Here is a 17781-nt window from a genome sequence, read left to right as displayed (position 1 = left end):
TAAAGGAATACATAATTTTGCGCTATAACAATGACAAACTAGTGAAGAAATAGGTGGAATCTTAATGTCATCCCTAAAAAAGGAATGTATATTGAGCTACTTGGATGCATGTGCAAAGCATTATCAAGATTTAGCTCTTATAATGTATTTAGTGTTGTTTTCTTTCTCCATTTTTGCATGAATTATAGTAGCATGCAAGGGTAAAAGTTTACTGTCCAATTGTCCAACATGGAAAGCTAACAAAACAAGAAATGATATTTCCTATTGCAAAACTCTGCATTTATAGGTAACATTGGATATTTCCATTCATCTGGGTCATAGGTAAATTACTTCTTTTGCATTTCTTTGGTGATGAATAATGAATGTTGGTTCAAGTCCCTTTACTTAGAACTGGCTGACAGCACACAGCTGATGAGGTGAAGGGTTGAGGGTGAAGCCCACAGCTGGTGTCAGATCCAGTTCATCCTCTGTAACTCCGGGTGGAGGAGTGAAACGAAAGTGCTGGAGGAGAGAGGTGAAGAAGAGGAAGAGCTCCATCCTGGCCAGACTCTCTCCGAGACAAACCCTGCGACCTGTAAGACACAAGACAAATTCAGACACAGAATTCAGGAGGTGCCATAACTATTAGAAATGTGTGGATTTAGAAATATAAAAAATACATGAATTGTACAAATTTTCATGTCAAATGCAAATAAAGATTTCACTCTTTACAGAAATTATATATCATACCTGCAGAGAAGGGCATGAATGCATCTTTTGTCACAAATTTTCCATGCTCATTTAAGAAATGTCCCGGGTTGAATGTGTGGGGGCTCTCCCATTCACTTTCATCATGAAGGACAGACATCAGCAAAGGATACACAATTGTCCCCTGTCATGACAGGACAGAATATTTTAAATGATCAAAAAGGAAATACAATCACATATTTGATGATGTTCATTTTAACATCATCAGTTTTGCTGAATACATTATTCAGCACTTAATGTATTTCATGTATCTGACCTTCCTGATGAAGTAGCCCTGGAAGGTGACGTCTCGGCTGGTGACGTGAGGAATAGAAATGGGGACGATGTTGGCCAGTCTCTGAGTCTCATGGATGACGGCATCAGTGTAGGGCAGGTTCTTCCTGTCCTCCACCCGGACCGGACGACTTCCTATCACCCTGCTCAGCTCCTCCTGGACCTGGTCTGGACAAGCAAAGTAGGAAATAAAACTAAATTTGCCTACGTCTGCTACTCACCCTTAAAAAAAAATGACATTCTTAATCTCTTTAGGTTTCTCTTTAGATTGCATGTGGTTCTCCTTTTTAAAAATATTGTTGGAACAAATCTGATTAACAACCAATTCTCTGTTTTCATAATTGTTCTTACAGCTTCTAAAATAGAAAGCACCTACTCTTTTCGTTATGTGGTCTCTACACTAGTACTGCTGTGATATTGGGCTATCGTATCTGTAACACTATTTTGAATCAATAAAATCAAAGAGTATAACTGAATCAGATGCACAGAGCCTTTGCTCTGATCTTGTCAACAATCTGGATTTCACAAATCTTCTTTCACTAGTAAAGACCCTGTGAGATCTTGATAGCTTGTGAAGTTAGCTGTGGTCTTACTGGCATTGTAGAACTCTCTGTCTGCAGCATTGGAATAATTTCTCTTTTTTAACTCATGTTAATGCTATTGAATTATCTGACTGCCTTCAGTGGCATCACTCTGAAACAGGAGATGCAACCGCAACATACAGTATGATTGCAACCAACCAAAGTACATTTAGAGAGCATGTTAATGTAACCTTACAAAAGGAAAATGAGGGACACTGATATCATAAGGGTGAGGTGGGTGGGGGTACTAAAGAATTTCATATGGTCTCGTGATTATAGCTTGCCTTAAAATGGAGTAAGACAATGTAAGTACATGTAAATGTAAGAAATCGTGTTATTCCTATTGTCTAGGTTAGTGGTTCTCAATGCTGGTCCTCAGGAACCAGAGTACTGCTAGTTTTCTATCCTGCCAGGTATTTAATTGTATTCACTCTGCATCCTATGTGTAAATCATCTATCAACCTATTCATTTGCTATTCATTTGTGGACCCAGATTAGACACACAGATAATTGGATTATTGTACTTTTTATTCTCAAATGATTTTCATTTTTCAGAAAATGTAGCCTTAACCCAGACAATAGCCCTGGGTCATTTCTGCCCAAGAACTAATACTTCAACATGTTAAGTTGTAAAATATCTTGAAAAGTTGGTTGAAACACAGTATTAGAGGGGTGCTGGCTCACAGGAACAGAAATTCAAAGTAAAAAGTTGTAGCCGCACTCCCATAGCTCCGATGCAGAATTCTTTATTGTATAAAAACCAACGTTTCGACAGAAACCTGTCTTCGTTAGGGTATATGGGAGTTTTTATACAATAAAGAATTCTGCATCGGAGCTATGGGAGTGCGGCTACAACTTTTTGCTTTGAAGTTGTAAAATATGAAATGGAAAAAGATGCCAAATTCATTCTCTTTAGAACAGCCCAGTTCATTCACAGGTTCATGTTTTCTATATGTTCTGTATGTTTTCTGGCTTTATGGCTGTGGATCTATTATGTTGCTCTTGCTGGAGAAATCTTAGTCCACAACTGATTCATAACTGTGTTTTCCTCACCTTAATCACCAAAGAATAAGAAACAGAGCAAACCACATTCCTTATTGATTTATTAAGGAACGTAAAATTTTTCTCTTTATTACGATACAATTCTGACGAGTATGTGGGTCCATAACATGTGCATGCCTCAGCGCTGTTCTTACCCTGTACCCGTGGATATTTGGCCATGAACAGCAAACCCCATCTCAATGTAGTGCCTGTGGTATCTGTACCAGCAGCAAACAGGTTGGACACTGTGACTATGAGGTTCTTCTCATGGTAGTGAGAGTCCATGACACAGGAGTCCTGAGAGGAAACACAGCCACATATTGTAAACTAGACATGTATGCAGCATTGCTGTACATACTTTTTCTATGAAAGACATCAAAGGTGTTTGTCGTACCTCCTCTTTCTGCTTACGGATCAGAAAAGAGTCTACAAATCCCCTGCACATCTGAGGGTTCAGAGTCTCTTTCAGATGCTTGACTAAGTCTCTGACATCCAAAATATTATTTTCAACATTTTTTAATATCAGCTCCCGGCTCTTTATCCAATTGGCCAGCCAGGGAAATGTGTTGTACAACTGCCACACAAGAGTACAGGTAACAGAGATTACAATTAGTGAGAATGTAAACCAAACACCAACCCAAAATGTAGATAAGCTTTGGAATTTAATTTCATTGAAAGATTCCAAGAATTCCGTGCAGTAAATTCATGATTATTGACAAATTCGTTCATGTTTTTTAAGTACCTTAGACTTTGTTGTTGTTTATCATTCCACTGCTTAGTTCTTTTGGCATTTTGCTTACTAAGGTTTAACTTTCATGCCAAAGATGAAGTTTTACAGCATTTTATTTACTTTGTAGATTAGGTTATTAGCATGTGTATATAAACCAGTATATGCAGGAATTGATTTCTACATTTACCACATCGCTGGTATACGGAAGAGGATTAGGGCCACATGTGAAAAATGTATTTGAGTTCTTAATCTCAGTATTCTGAGAATCAAGTCAGAATTCTGAGATTAAATATAAAATATAAAACATTTTCTCAGAATTCTGACTGTGACAAACACTTCCAGAGTGTACCAAGCTTTCTGCAGCACCTATGTACCATCTACTACCAGTTACCAGTGTGCTGACAAATAAGAAACCTGCCTGTTCCCTTTAGCTGGGTGTGCCCTTTTGGTAAAAACACACATCTTTCGTAGCTGCCAGCAGAGATTAAGGTACAACCCAAAAGAGGGACTACAGAATCATGGAAAGATTTGGCTGTACACATTTGTAAATCATTGCCTTCTTTGTGAACTCCTTAGACTTTCCAGCTGTCATAGTTTGATATCTACAAATTGGAGGCAGAATTTAACAAGGAAGTTAAATTACAACTAGGGATGCTAATTTTAATCAATTTCCTTAATCAATTGTCAGTCACCTTAATGACCAATTAATCGATTAATTATTATGTAAAAAATAGGTTTTGACATAGAAAACAGAAAATACAAAAAGCGTGTTTTTACACCTGTCTTTAGGCCTACTCAAGTTAATCAACCAAGCATAATTCAAAAGATTAACTAGTCGGGATTAAAAGATCCAGACTCCCAACAACGTCTACTGGTTGAAATCTGCACTTAGGCCGGTGTAAACATGTGGCACCTTGATGAATTTGTCCATTGCATCTTTGTCCCGCGGATACTTGCCATGTGTTTCACAAAATGGATTTCGTGCCACAAAATAAACTTTGTGGTAATTTAAATACAAATGAATACATCTACACAAACAAGTTTCATTTAGATATAAGATGATTTCGTCCACAAAATTTAAATGGTGTTTTCATTTTCATCCACGAAATCAAAAGCCAATTTTATGCACAAAATTAAGTGTTGTTTATGCATTTTGTGGATGAAATCAAACAAGTTGTTTCAGGATTTCATGTTACGAAAAGAATGAAATTCACAAGGTAATATCTCCATCTCACTGACGGCCTCAGGTAGCAAGATTCCCTGTGAAATCTCTCCCTGGCAGGCACAGCTGCTGTCAAATAAATGTACAGTATGTTTTAGGTCTGTTTCTTATCCCTTTGAATGAAAGGTGGTAATAGGCATAATCAGTCAGCATAGGCCTACTGTAAAGAAATACCTTGAGTGATTTAAAAGATTGCAACTGTTTTTAGAATAGATATGATGTTGATGTTGATGTTGATGATGATGATGATGTCAGTACAGTACAAAGTCTCTGCTCCCCAATCATAGCAGTTTTTCATTTTCTAAAATCCACCCGATAATGAAATGCCTGTGTAGGAATTAAGTTGATTTCCAGTTAATCAACTTTTAAAACAACATCAAGTCAATAAACAAAGATTATGCTTACCTGGATTGGTGCAGAACCTGAAATGCGTATGGTCTCATTGGCCCTATTCACCATGCATTTGAATCGGGGGTCAGTGTATTCAAATCTGCTACCATACACAATGGATGAGATAATATTGGATGTAGCGTAATTCACTGGACATGTTGTGTCAAATGCATTCCCTGTTAAAAACAGCAGTGGGAAACAATGAAAGTGTAAAGACTGGAATACAAGACAAACAATACAAAAGAGCATGTTACACTGAGATATGTTACTCCATACCTTCATGCTCTGCAAACACTTTCATCAGATGGTGGCATTCCTCTACGATTTTCTCCTCAGCTGCTCTCTTGCCCATCCCAAAGTCTCTCAGGTTAGTCAGGGCAAAACGCCTCATCTCTTTCCAGGAATCTCCATTGGCAAACAGAATTCCTGCAGAAATCAGAGATTATCACAGATAAAACAAGCTAGAAATGAAAAGATAGAACACTGCAACAAATGATAAAAAAAATAAAAATAAAAAAAAAATCCAGAATGATTTGAAACAGGTGAAACAAACAGAACTTGTTGGTGTTGTTGCTTTTGGTATAGTTCATTGCTATTATTTATTTCTTTATTATACCTCTTTATCAGACTGTGCTGCTAAAGGTTTTGTAAGGGAAGTCCATACCATGTCCTTGATTGATGTCATGAAAAAGAGGGGTGATGCCTCTATCCCCAAAATCCTCTGCATGGTTGACCAGAGCCTGCTTGACTGCCTTGTATCCTGCCAGGACCACCACTTTATTGGGTCCAAAGTACACCGTAAATACAGATCCATATTTCTTAGAAAGCTGGAAAAATCAATCATGCAGTCAAATACTGTATCTCAGAAATAAACCCAGAACACTCATTATTACAAAAAAAAAAAAAGATATTATATTGACCGTAAACATTCTTTTTTTATATATCTAAACCTTTACATACTACTGTGTACTTATCGGTAAAAATTCTAAATGCAATCTTTCCTAAACCAAGGTCTGTCACATCCTTTGACATTCTAATAAATTGCAACATGGTGACTCATTTAACCCAAACACAGTCTACCAAGCCATCATTTAACACTAGAAAGGCCAATGGAAAATTGGTCCAGTTAAAATCATGGAGGGATTTTTTGAAAACTGAGATAATTCAGTTCTAAAATTCAAAACAGGCCTAAACTGACGATCGCTTGGCCTTTCTCATGTTAAACTCACCTCACACAGGGTGTGGTGGGGCCTCTTGAGATCCAGCTGCAACAGGTTACCAAGCAGGGGAAGAGGTTTGGGTCCTGGAGGCTCCTTCCCCTTTTCCTGGGAGCTGAAGCTGGAGGAGAAGAGGTAGAGGACCAGCAGGAACACAGCAGCCCCCAACAGGGAGACTGAACTGCAGGACTGGAGAAGAAGATCCAATATGCCCATGACTTAAATAAACTGTATACTTATGTTACCAGTGTGCTGACAAAATAAGAAACCTGCTTGTTCACTTTAGCTGGGTGTGCCCTTTTGTTAAAAACACACATCTTTCGTAGCTGCCGGCAGAGATTAAGGTACAACCCAAAAGAGGGACTACAGAATCATGGAAAGATTTGGCTGTACACATTTGTAAATCGTTGCCTTCTTTGTGAACTCCTTAGACTTTCCAGCTGTCATAGTTTGATATCTACAAATTGGAGGCAGAATTTAACAAGGAAGTTAAATTACAACTAGGGATGCAAATTTTAATCAATTTCCTTAATCAATTGTCAGTCACGCTAATGACCAATTAATCGATTAATTATTATGTAAAAAATAGGTTTTGAAATACAAAAAGCGTGTTTTTACACCTGTCTTTAGGCCTATTCAAGTTAATCAACCAAGCATAATTCAAAAGATTAACTAGTTGGGATTAAAAAATCCAGACTCCCAACAACGTACCTCTGTGTTTCCCACAGGCTGAAAATTTACTTTGTTTAGGGTTAATTACTTGTCTTTACATTGTGTCCAATGGAATCCAACTGGTGATCAGGGGGAATAATAATAATAATAATAATAATAATAATAATGAATTTTATTTATATAGAACACTTTAAAATACAACGAAATCTCAAGGTGCTTCACAGAAAGAGTAAAACAATCATAGTACAATGTTAAAACTGGTCAATTTACACAAAAAATCATGCGATTATAGGCATAAACCAAAATAAGGGTTAAAATAAGATGAATAAAATTAGAGACAAAAATGTCAAGTTTAAAGGGAAAGCACATGAACCAGGACCCTAGGGGAAAGCAGAGAGGAACAGGTGAGTCTTAAGATTTGATTTAAAAACAGCGAGTGAGTCTGAGGCCCTAATCGTTCCTGGGAGCTGATTCCACAAGCGTGGCCCCAGCGACGAAAAGGCACGATCTCCCATGCTTGTCAGCTTTGTCCGTGGCACAGCAAGAAGATTTGAGCTGCCAGACCTGAGTGTCCGGGGTGAGGATTGAGGGGTGAGGAGCTCCTGGAGGTAGGTTGGACCGGTGCAATTTATGGCCTTGAACACCAGGAGGAGTAACTTGAAGATGATCCGTTGGTTTATTGGGAGCCAGTGAAGGGAGTGGAGGACTGGAACATGCAATGAAGTCTCTGCACTGGACTCATGTTAACGTTAAGAGTGTTGAGCAGTGTTGTCTGATTAAAAAGTATCAAGTTACTCTTTACAATTACCGTTACCAACACGTAAATTTGGAGAAAATGTGGAATTTTATTTTTTTTTACTAACGTTTTCAGAACGGGAGACAGACTGTCGGATTGAGTACAGAGCTACTGCATCGCCAAATGACAGACATGACGTGATGTGCACATTAGGCGCATTACCGAACGATTTTGATCAATTTCTATAGCCTACATTGACTAACTTTTGATTTTGCGCCACAACTTATGTATTGGAAACACTGGCACTGTAATCTACTGTTTTTTTATTTAAGAATAAGAGCATATCTACATGGTCAGGGATGAGTCCAGTGTGCAGCCTGGTGACAGTCAGTCCAGTATGGAAGCCCATTCCCGCCACTCAATAAAATAAAAAACGACTCAATTGTGAGTTTATTTCTCACAATTCTGACTTTTGTTCTCAGAATTCTGACTTTATTTTTCTCTCACAAAAAAAAAGTCTGAATTCCGAGATATAAAGTCAGAACTCTGGATTCTCATACTCTTGGAGGAGCAGCCCACTCCATTGATAACAAGTCCATAAAGTCCTTCAGCCAATTTTCTATGCTGAAACATTTGGTTTACGTTGTTTCCAGTTCATTAAAATAATTGGCTGATAGGAAGGCCAATGCAAAAATACGCTGTTCAAATTGTGATTGTACGTTGTCCATCTTCACATCTAGTATACAAGTTACCGGACATGGTTTGATATCTATATTAAGAATTTATGCTAAGTTTTCAACAACATAGCTACAACCAAAATCTCTTAACAAGTGGACAATGCCACAATAAGTGCATAAGTGTGCCCTCTACTTCACAACCATGCCTGCACAAGTTTGATAACCTGTGGTCAATTCTTTTTCAATGTGCAGGGTGTAATATAGGCCCTGTGTATTACCTTTACAATTTAAAATTTGTATCTGACACAATAGCATTTTTAATTGCTGCATCCCATTGTGTTGTAGATATGAGCACACCCATGTCACCTTAATTTAGTTTGGGTGTTGCAGTCAGGTGAAGCAAGGCACAACAACCTGAAACTGTACCTCAGCTCCCCTTAATTTATCCACTAGATCTCGCTTGTTTTCCTATGTGTATACCCTTAGAAAGCAATGATTTGATAATGGACTTTATTTGCAAATAAGTAAAAAATTCAGAGTCTTTCAGCCCAAACTGTGTTTTCAGTTCATTACATGGAACCATGTCCCCATTCCTGATCACTTGCCCCACCAGTTTTATGCTACACTGCTGCCATACATTGTTCTTAAGGGTTTTACCACCTGCTGTAAAGAGAGAATTGTTCCATAATGGACATGATGATAAAGACATTCCACTAAAAGCCAAACCTTTCTGTATTATTTTCACTATTTCACATGAAAACTGTGTCAGTAGATTGTCCATTCTAAGAATGGGTTTCAGGTTATACCATAGAACAGGCAGAGATAAATTTGTATCTCTCTTTCTCTCTCGCCATGATAAGCCCAAAGCAAGGGGTACCTTGTATTGTATGCTATATACTACTGGTAGATCTCCTCTATGTCGTAGATTAGACAGAAGTGTTGTAGAAGTGTTTTTGTAACTGATCCTGGGTTTTTTATTTCTCCATTGGAAGTCTGAAAATTATTTATTTATTTCCTTAAACCAGCTAGAGGGGAATTTAAGTGGTATAGATGAAATGAGAAAAGCCACCCTTGGTAAAATGTTCATTTTTATAACTTTAATTCTGCCCCACAGTGATAGAGGCAAAACTGTCCACCTTTTAATGTCTTCCCTTACAGATTTTAAAAGATCTGGTGCATTTAACTGAACGATTGTTCCAATAGGGTTTCTAATTTTGATTCATAAGTATTTCATACCTTTTGTGTTCCAATTAAAAGAGGTAGTGCCTAGATGTGATTAAAAAGTGAAATGATTAAGTGGAATAATCTCACTCTTACTGTAATTCACTTTATAACCAGAAAACTGACCAAATGTATTGATTACCTGTAGCACATGTGGGATAGAATGCTTTGGTTGGTAGTGCGGTTATTTATGAAATATCCTTGGTGGCATGAGGAACTGATTTGAGGAATTAAAATGGTGATAATGTTGGACAGTGACCTGACACCTTTTTCTCAACCTCCTCAGCCAGAGGCACAAAGTAGGGACATGAATACGGTAACACTTTATTTTCCGGGTCCACAATTTCCTAATAATTTCCTAGAAAGGAACTGTTCATTTCTTAGGAAGTTAGTAGTGACAGTAAAATAACAAAAATCCCATTCTGGGATTGCAACCTGAATATAGAGCTGTGCATCTTTCCGCACCATCAAGGCCTGGAAAGCAGAAAGGAGAGAGAGAAGCAGAGAGGGGGAAAATAGAATGACCAAAAAATATACAGACCCAAAACGCATTTACATAAAGGTGTGGAAAGCAGTATGGACGGCACAGACTGCAGAGGGAGCTGCAGGTGAGCAGCAAATGTGAATCAAATACCTGTTGCTACATAATGGAGCCAAAGCTATGAAGTGGGAGCTGAGAACGTTTGTAGGAGATGTTGGCTACGGTGCCAGATGATTATGTTGCAAAACCGGACTGCGCATTTACATTGTCTGGTCAGGACTACCAACCAGACATGTAGGCTAATAAATAATAATTATAAAACCTGACTTTCCGGTCTAAAATCGGCATCTGGCAGCCAAGGTTTTGTGTAAACAATAATTGAGTCTTCCCTGTATTTTTTTCCTGTGTGCCTTGGTACCAGAAAGATTGGTAGGCCTATCTATAAATGTATTGTATGAAGAATTAACTAGTTGATTGCTCCTTGGTGTGGGCTAAACACTGTATTGGCTTGTTATGGCATAGCTTCATAGTTTTTAATTGGCTATATTGACGGGACCCACTGCATTTGAGTTGTTGACGAGTACACACTACCCGACTGCGTCCAGATTCCGCTTGTAAAAATCAAACATGTTTGATATAATCGTAGTGGCTCCGACTCACGTCGGGAGACAAGAGATTAGAGTCTGTTCCCCTCACACACTTGTCGATTAGAGTCTGTACCCCTCACACACTTGTCGATTTTCTGTGCCAACTGGCCACGCCGACTGCCCCAAAATCTGCAGACTAGTGCAGACCAGGACAGACTCGGCCCGATTGTGAATCCTGGCTAAAATCGGGGCAATAGCTGTCTAGTGTATCCCCAGCTTTACCAGCTACCAAATATTGCAAGATGTCGGTTAGTGGACATAGCATTAAAAATGTGTGCCCTGAATTTACTTCAAATGGTCTGCTTGAATGAATGAATGAACTAGAATCTCTTTCAAACAAACATCAAATGAAATAGAATTTTATGAAAATGAATTAAAAGGGATTACAGAACTGACATTGCAGAATACATACTCAAGTGTTTTTTTTTAATACAATATCTTATCAAAACTAAGACATCATGAAACACAAAGTAATAAATAATGGCTGATAAAGGAATACATAATTTTGCACTATAACAATGACAAACTAGTGAAGAAATAGGTGGAATCTTAATGTCATCCCTAAAAAAGGAATGTATATTGAGCTACTTGGATGCATGTGCAAAGCATTATCAAGATTTAGCTCTTATAATGTATTTAGTGTTGTTTTCTTTCTCCATTTTTGCATGAATTATAGTAGCATGCAAGGGTAAAAGTTTACTGTCCAATTGTCCAACATGGAAAGCTAACAAAACAAGAAATGATATTTCCTATTGCAAAACTCTGCATTTATAGGTAACATTGGATATTTCCATTCATCTGGGTCATAGGTAAATTACTTCTTTTGCATTTCTTTGGTGATGAATAATGAATGTTGGTTCAAGTCCCTTTACTTAGAACTGGCTGACAGCACACAGCTGATGAGGTGAAGGGTTGAGGGTGAAGCCCACAGCTGGTGTCAGATCCAGTTCATCCTCTGTAACTCCGGGTGGAGGAGTGAAACGAAAGTGCTGGAGGAGAGAGGTGAAGAAGAGGAAGAGCTCCATCCTGGCCAGACTCTCTCCGAGACAAGCCCTGCGACCTGTAAGACACAACACAAATTCAGACACAGAATTCAGGAGGTGCCATAACTATTAGAAATGTGTGGATTTAGAAATATAAAAAATACATGAATTGTACAAATTTTCATGTCAAATGCAAATAAAGATTTCACTCTTTACAGAAATTATATATCATACCTGCAGAGAAGGGCATGAATGCATCTTTTGTCACAAATTTTCCATGCTCATTTAAGAAATGTCCCGGGTTGAATGTGTGGGGGCTCTCCCATTCACTTTCATCATGAAGGACAGACATCAGCAAAGGATACACAATTGTCCCCTGTCATGACAGGACAGAATATTTTAAATGATCAAAAAGGAAATACAATCACATATTTGATGATGTTCATTTTAACATGATCAGTTTTGCTGAATACATTATTCAGCACTTAATGTATTTCATGTATCTGACCTTCCTGATGAAGTAGCCCTGGAAGGTGACGTCTCGGCTGGTGACGTGAGGAATAGAAATGGGGACGATGTTGGCCAGTCTCTGAGTCTCATGGATGACGGCATCAGTGTAGGGCAGGTTCTTCCTGTCCTCCACCCGGACCGGACGACTTCCTATCACCCTGCTCAGCTCCTCCTGGACCTGGTCTGGACAAGCAAAGTAGGAAATAAAACTAAATTTGCCTACGTCTGCTACTCACCCTTAAAAAAAAATGACATTCTTAAATCTCTTTAGGTTTCTCTTTAGATTGCATCTGGTTCTCCTTTTTAAAAATATTGTTGGAACAAATCTGATTAACAACCAATTCTCTGTTTTCATAATTGTTCTTATAGCTTCTAAAATAGAAAGCACCTACTCTTTTCGTTATGTGGTCTCTACACTAGTACTGCTGTGATATTGGGCTATCGTATCTGTAACACTATTTTGAATCAATAAAATCAAAGAGTATAACTGAATCAGATGCACAGAGCCTTTGCTCTGATCTTGTCAACAATCTGGATTTCACAAATCTTCTTTCACTAGTAAAGACCCTGTGAGATCTTGATAGCTTGTGAAGTTAGCTGTGGTCTTACTGGCATTGTAGAACTCTCTGTCTGCAGCATTGGAATAATTTCTCTTTTTTAACTCATGTTAATGCTATTGAATTATCTGACTGCCTTCAGTGGCATCACTCTGAAACAGGAGATGCAACCGCAACATACAGTATGATTGCAACCAACCAAAGTACATTTAGAGAGCATGTTAATGTAACCTTACAAAAGGAAAATGAGGGACACTGATATCATAAGGGTGAGGTGGGTGGGGGTACTAAAGAATTTCATATGGTCTTATGATTATAGCTTGCCTTAAAATGGAGTAAGACAATGTAAGTACATGTAAATGTAAGAAATCTTGTTATTCCTATTGTCTAGGTTAGTGGTTCTCAATGCTGGTCCTCAGGAACCAGAGTACTGCTAGTTTTCTATCCTGCTGGGTATTTAATTGTATTCACTCTGCATCCTATGTGTAAATTATCTATCAACCTATTCATTTGCTATTCATTTGTGGACCCAGATTAGACCCACAGATAATTGGATTATTGTACTTTTTATTCTCAAATGATTTTCATTTTTCAGAAAATGTAGCCTTAACCCAGACAATCGCCCTGGGTCATTTCTGCCCAAGAACTAATACTTCAACATGTTAAGTTGTAAAATATCTTGAAAAGTTGGTTGAAACACACAGTATTAGAGGGGTGCTGGCTCACAGGAACAGAAATTCAAAGTAAAAAGTTGTAGCCGCACTCCCATAGCTCCGATGCAGAATTCTTTATTGAATAAAAACCAACGTTTCGACAGAAACCTGTCTTCGTTAGGGTATATGGGAGTTTTTATACAATAAAGAATTCTGCATCGGAGCTATGGGAGTGCGGCTACAACTTTTTGCTTTGAAGTTGTAAAATATGAAATGGAAAAAGATGCCAAATTCATTCTCTTTAGAACAGCCCAGTTCATTCACAGGTTCATGTTTTCTATATGTTCTGTATGTTTTCTGGCTTTATGGCTGTGGATCTATTATGTTGCTCTTGCTGGAGAAATCTTAGTCCACAATTGATTCATAACTGTGTTTTCCTCACCTTAATCACCAAAGAATAAGAAACAGAGCAAACCGCATTCCTTATTGATTTATTAAGGAACATAAAATTTTTCTCTTTATTACGATACAATTCTGACGAGTATGTGGGTCCATAACATGTGCATGCCTCAGCGCTGTTCTTACCCTGTACCCGTGGATATTTGGCCATGAACAGCAAACCCCATCTCAATGTAGTGCCTGTGGTATCTGTACCAGCAGCAAACAGGTTGGACACTGTGAATATGAGGTTCTTCTCATGGTAGTGAGAGTCCATGACACAGGAGTCCTGAGAGGAAACACAGCCACATATTGTAAACTAGACATGTATGCAGCATTGCTGTACATATTTTTTCTATGAAAGACATCAAAGGTGTTTGTCGTACCTCCTCTTTCTGCTTACGGATCAGAAAAGAGTCTACAAATCCCCTGCACATCTGAGGGTTCAGAGTCTCTTTCAGATGCTTGACTAAGTCTCTGATATCCAAAATATTATTTTCAACATTTTTTAATATCAGCTCCCGGCTCTTTATCCAATTGGCCAGCCAGGGAAATGTGTTGTACAACTGCCACACAAGAGTACAGGTAACAGAGATTACAATTAGTGAGAATGTAAACCAAACACCAACCCAAAATGTAGATAAGCTTTGGAATTTAATTTCATTGAAAGATTCCAAGAATTCCGTGCAGTAAATTCATGATTATTGACAAAATCGTTCATGTTTTTTAAGTACCTTAGACTTTGTTGTTTATCATTCCACTGCTTAGTTCTTTTGGCATTTTGCTTACTCAGGTTTAACTTTCATGCCAAAGATGAAGTTTTACAGCATTTTATTTACTTTGTAGATTAGGTTATTAGCATGTGTATATAAACCAGTATATGCAGGAATTGATTTCTACATTTACCACATCGCTGGTATACGGAAGAGGATTAGGGCCACATGTGAAAAATGTATTTGAGTTCTTAATCTCAGTATTCTGAGAATCAAGTCAGAATTCTGAGATTAAATATAAAATATAAAACATTTTCTCAGAATTCTGACTGTGACAAACACTTCCAGAGTGTACCAAGCTTTCTGCAGCACCTATGTACCATCTACTACCAGTTACCAGTGTGCTGACAAATAAGAAACCTGCCTGTTCCCTTTAGCTGGGTGTGCCCTTTTGGTAAAAACACACATCTTTCGTAGCTGCCAGCAGAGATTAAGGTACAACCCAAAAGAGGGACTACAGAATCATGGAAAGATTTGGCTGTACACATTTGTAAATCATTGCCTTCTTTGTGAACTCCTTAGACTTTCCAGCTGTCATAGTTTGATATCTACAAATTGGAGGCAGAATTTAACAAGGAAGTTAAATTACAACTAGGGATGCTAATTTTAATCAATTTCCTTAATCAATTGTCAGTCACCTTAATGACCAATTAATCGATTAATTATTATGTAAAAAATAGGTTTTGAAATAGAAAACAGAAAATACAAAAAGCGTGTTTTTACACCTGTCTTTAGGCCTACTCAAGTTAATCAACCAAGCATAATTCAAAAGATTAACTAGTCAGGATTAAAAGATCCAGACTCCCAACAACATCTACTGGTTGAAATCTGCACTTAGGCCGGTGTAAACATGTGGCACCTTGATGAATTTGTCCATTGCATCTTTGTCCCGCGGATACTTGCCATGTGTTTCACAAAATGGATTTCGTGCCACAAAATAAACTTTGTGATAATTTAAATACAAATGAATACAGCTACACAAACAAGTTTCATTTAGATATAAGCTTATTTCGTCCACAAAATTTAAATGGTGTTTTCATTTTCATCCACAAAATCAAAAGCCAATTTTATGCACAAAATTAAGTGTTGTGTATGCATTTTGTGGATGAAATCAAACAAGTTGTTTCAGGATTTCATGTTACGAAAAGAATGAAATTCACAAGGTAATATCTCCATCTCACTGACGGCCTCAGGTAGCAAGATTCCCTGTGAAATCTCTCCCTGGCAGGCACAGCTGCTGTCAAATAAATGTACAGTATGTTTTAGGTCTGTTTCTTATCCCTTTGAATGAAAGGTGGTAATAGGCATAATCAGTCAGCATAGGCCTACTGTAAAGAAATACCTTGAGTGATTTAAAAGATTGCAACTGTTTTTAGAATAGATATGATGTTGATGTTGATGTTGATGTTGATGTTGATGATGATGATGATGTCAGTACAGTACAAAGTCTCTGCTCCCCAATCATAGCAGTTTTTCATTTTCTAAAATCCACCCGATAATGAAATGCCTGTGTAGGAATTAAGCTGATTTCCAGTTAATCAACTTTTAAAACAACATCAAGTCAATAAACAAAGATTATGCTTACCTGGATTGGTGCAGAACCTGAAATGCGTATGGTCTCATTGGCCCTATTCACCATGCATTTGAATCGGGGGTCAGTGTATTCAAATCTGCTACCATACACAATGGATGAGATAATATTGGATGTAGCGTAATTCACTGGACATGTTGTGTCAAATGCATTCCCTGTTAAAAACAGCAGTGGGAAACAATGAAAGTGTAAAGACTGGAATACAAGACAAACAATACAAAAGAGCATGTTACATTGAGATATGTTACTCCATACCTTCATGCTCTGCAAACACTTTCATCAGATGGTGGCATTCCTCTACGATTTTCTCCTCAGCTGCTCTCTTGCCCATCCCAAAGTCTCTCAGGTTAGTCAGGGCAAAACGCCTCATCTCTTTCCAGGAATCTCCATTGGCAAACAGAATTCCTGCAGAAATCAGAGATTATCACAGATAAAACAAGCTAGAAATGAAAAGATAGAACACTGCAACAAATGATAAAAAATAAAAAAATAAAAAAAAAATCCAGAATGATTTGAAACAGGTGAAACAAACAGAACTTGTTGGTGCTGTTGCTTTTGGTATAGTTGTTAATTGCTATTATTTATTTCTTTATTATACCTCTTTATCAGACTGTGCTGCTAAAGGTTTTGTAAGGGAAGTCCATACCATGTCCTTGATTGATGTCATGAGAAAGAGGGGTGATGCCTCTATCCCCAAAATCCTCTGCATGGTTGACCAGAGCCTGCTTGACTGCCTTGTATCCTGCCAGGACCACCACTTTATTGGGTCCAAAGTACACCGTAAATACAGATCCATATTTCTTAGAAAGCTGGAAAAATCAATCATGCAGTCAAATACTGTATCTCAGAAATAAACCCAGAACACTCATTATTACAAAAAAAAAAATGATATTATATTGACCGTAAACATTCTTTTTTTATATATCTAAACCTTTACATACTACTGTGTACTTATCGGTAAAAATTCTAAATGCAATCTTTCCTAAACCAAGGTCTGTCACATCCTTTGACATTCTAATAAATTGCAACATGGTGACTCATTTAACCCAAACACAGTCTACCAAGCCATCATTTAACACTAGAAAGGCTAATGGAACATTGGTCCAGTTAAAATCATGGAGGGATTTTTTGAAAACTGAGATAATTCAGTTCTAAAATTCAAAACAGGCCTAAACTGACGATCGCTTGGCCTTTCTCATGTTAAACTCACCTCACACAGGGTGTGGTGGGGCCTCTTGAGATCCAGCTGCAACAGGTTACCAAGCAGGGGAAGAGGTTTGGGTCCTGGAGGCTCCTTCCCCTTTTCCTGGGAGCTGAAGCTGGAGGAGAAGAGGTAGAGGACCAGCAGGAACACAGCAGCCCCCAACAGGGAGACTGAACTGCAGGACTGGAGAAGAAGATCCAATATGCCCATGACTTTGACAAACTGTATACTTATGTTACCAGTGTGCTGACAAAATAAGAAACCTGCCTGTTTACTTTAGCTGGGTGTGCCCTTTTGTTAAAAACACACATCTTTCGTAGCTGCCGGCAGAGATTAAGGTACAACCCAAAAGAGGGACTACAGAATCATGGAAAAATGTGGCTGTACACATTTGTAAACCATTACCTTCTTTGTGAACTCCTTAGACTTTCCCGCTG

The 17781-nt window shown here is 38.0% G+C and overlaps 2 protein-coding genes across 2 annotated transcripts; both read right to left on the bottom strand.

Annotated features, from left to right (window-relative positions):
• Positions 1-219: 219 nt before the first annotated feature.
• LOC139915524 (cytochrome P450 2K1-like) lies at positions 220-6417 on the bottom strand. The gene is made up of 9 exons (XM_078284883.1): positions 6214-6417; positions 5649-5811; positions 5261-5410; positions 5000-5160; positions 3037-3216; positions 2798-2939; positions 1004-1188; positions 730-871; positions 220-572 (listed from the first exon to the last, which is right to left on the bottom strand). The coding sequence occupies exons 1-9, from the start codon at positions 6415-6417 to the stop codon at positions 385-387; spliced, it is 1515 nt and encodes a 504-aa protein (XP_078141009.1). The 3' UTR covers positions 220-384.
• A 4933-nt stretch (positions 6418-11350) lies between these two features.
• Positions 11351-17566, bottom strand: LOC144539459 (cytochrome P450 2K1-like). Its single transcript, XM_078284505.1, has 9 exons — positions 17351-17566; positions 16787-16949; positions 16396-16545; positions 16135-16295; positions 14163-14342; positions 13924-14065; positions 12127-12311; positions 11853-11994; positions 11351-11695 (listed from the first exon to the last, which is right to left on the bottom strand). Exons 1-9 carry the CDS (start codon positions 17552-17554, stop codon positions 11508-11510), a joined length of 1515 nt encoding a protein of 504 aa, XP_078140631.1. The 5' UTR covers positions 17555-17566; the 3' UTR covers positions 11351-11507.
• Positions 17567-17781: the final 215 nt, after the last annotated feature.

This window comes from Centroberyx gerrardi, chromosome 7, assembly GCF_048128805.1.
Source record: "Centroberyx gerrardi isolate f3 chromosome 7, fCenGer3.hap1.cur.20231027, whole genome shotgun sequence".
NCBI lineage: Eukaryota > Metazoa > Chordata > Actinopteri > Beryciformes > Berycidae > Centroberyx > Centroberyx gerrardi.
Note: the sequence above shows the minus strand (reverse complement) of the source record. Positions and strands in the feature narration are given on the sequence as shown.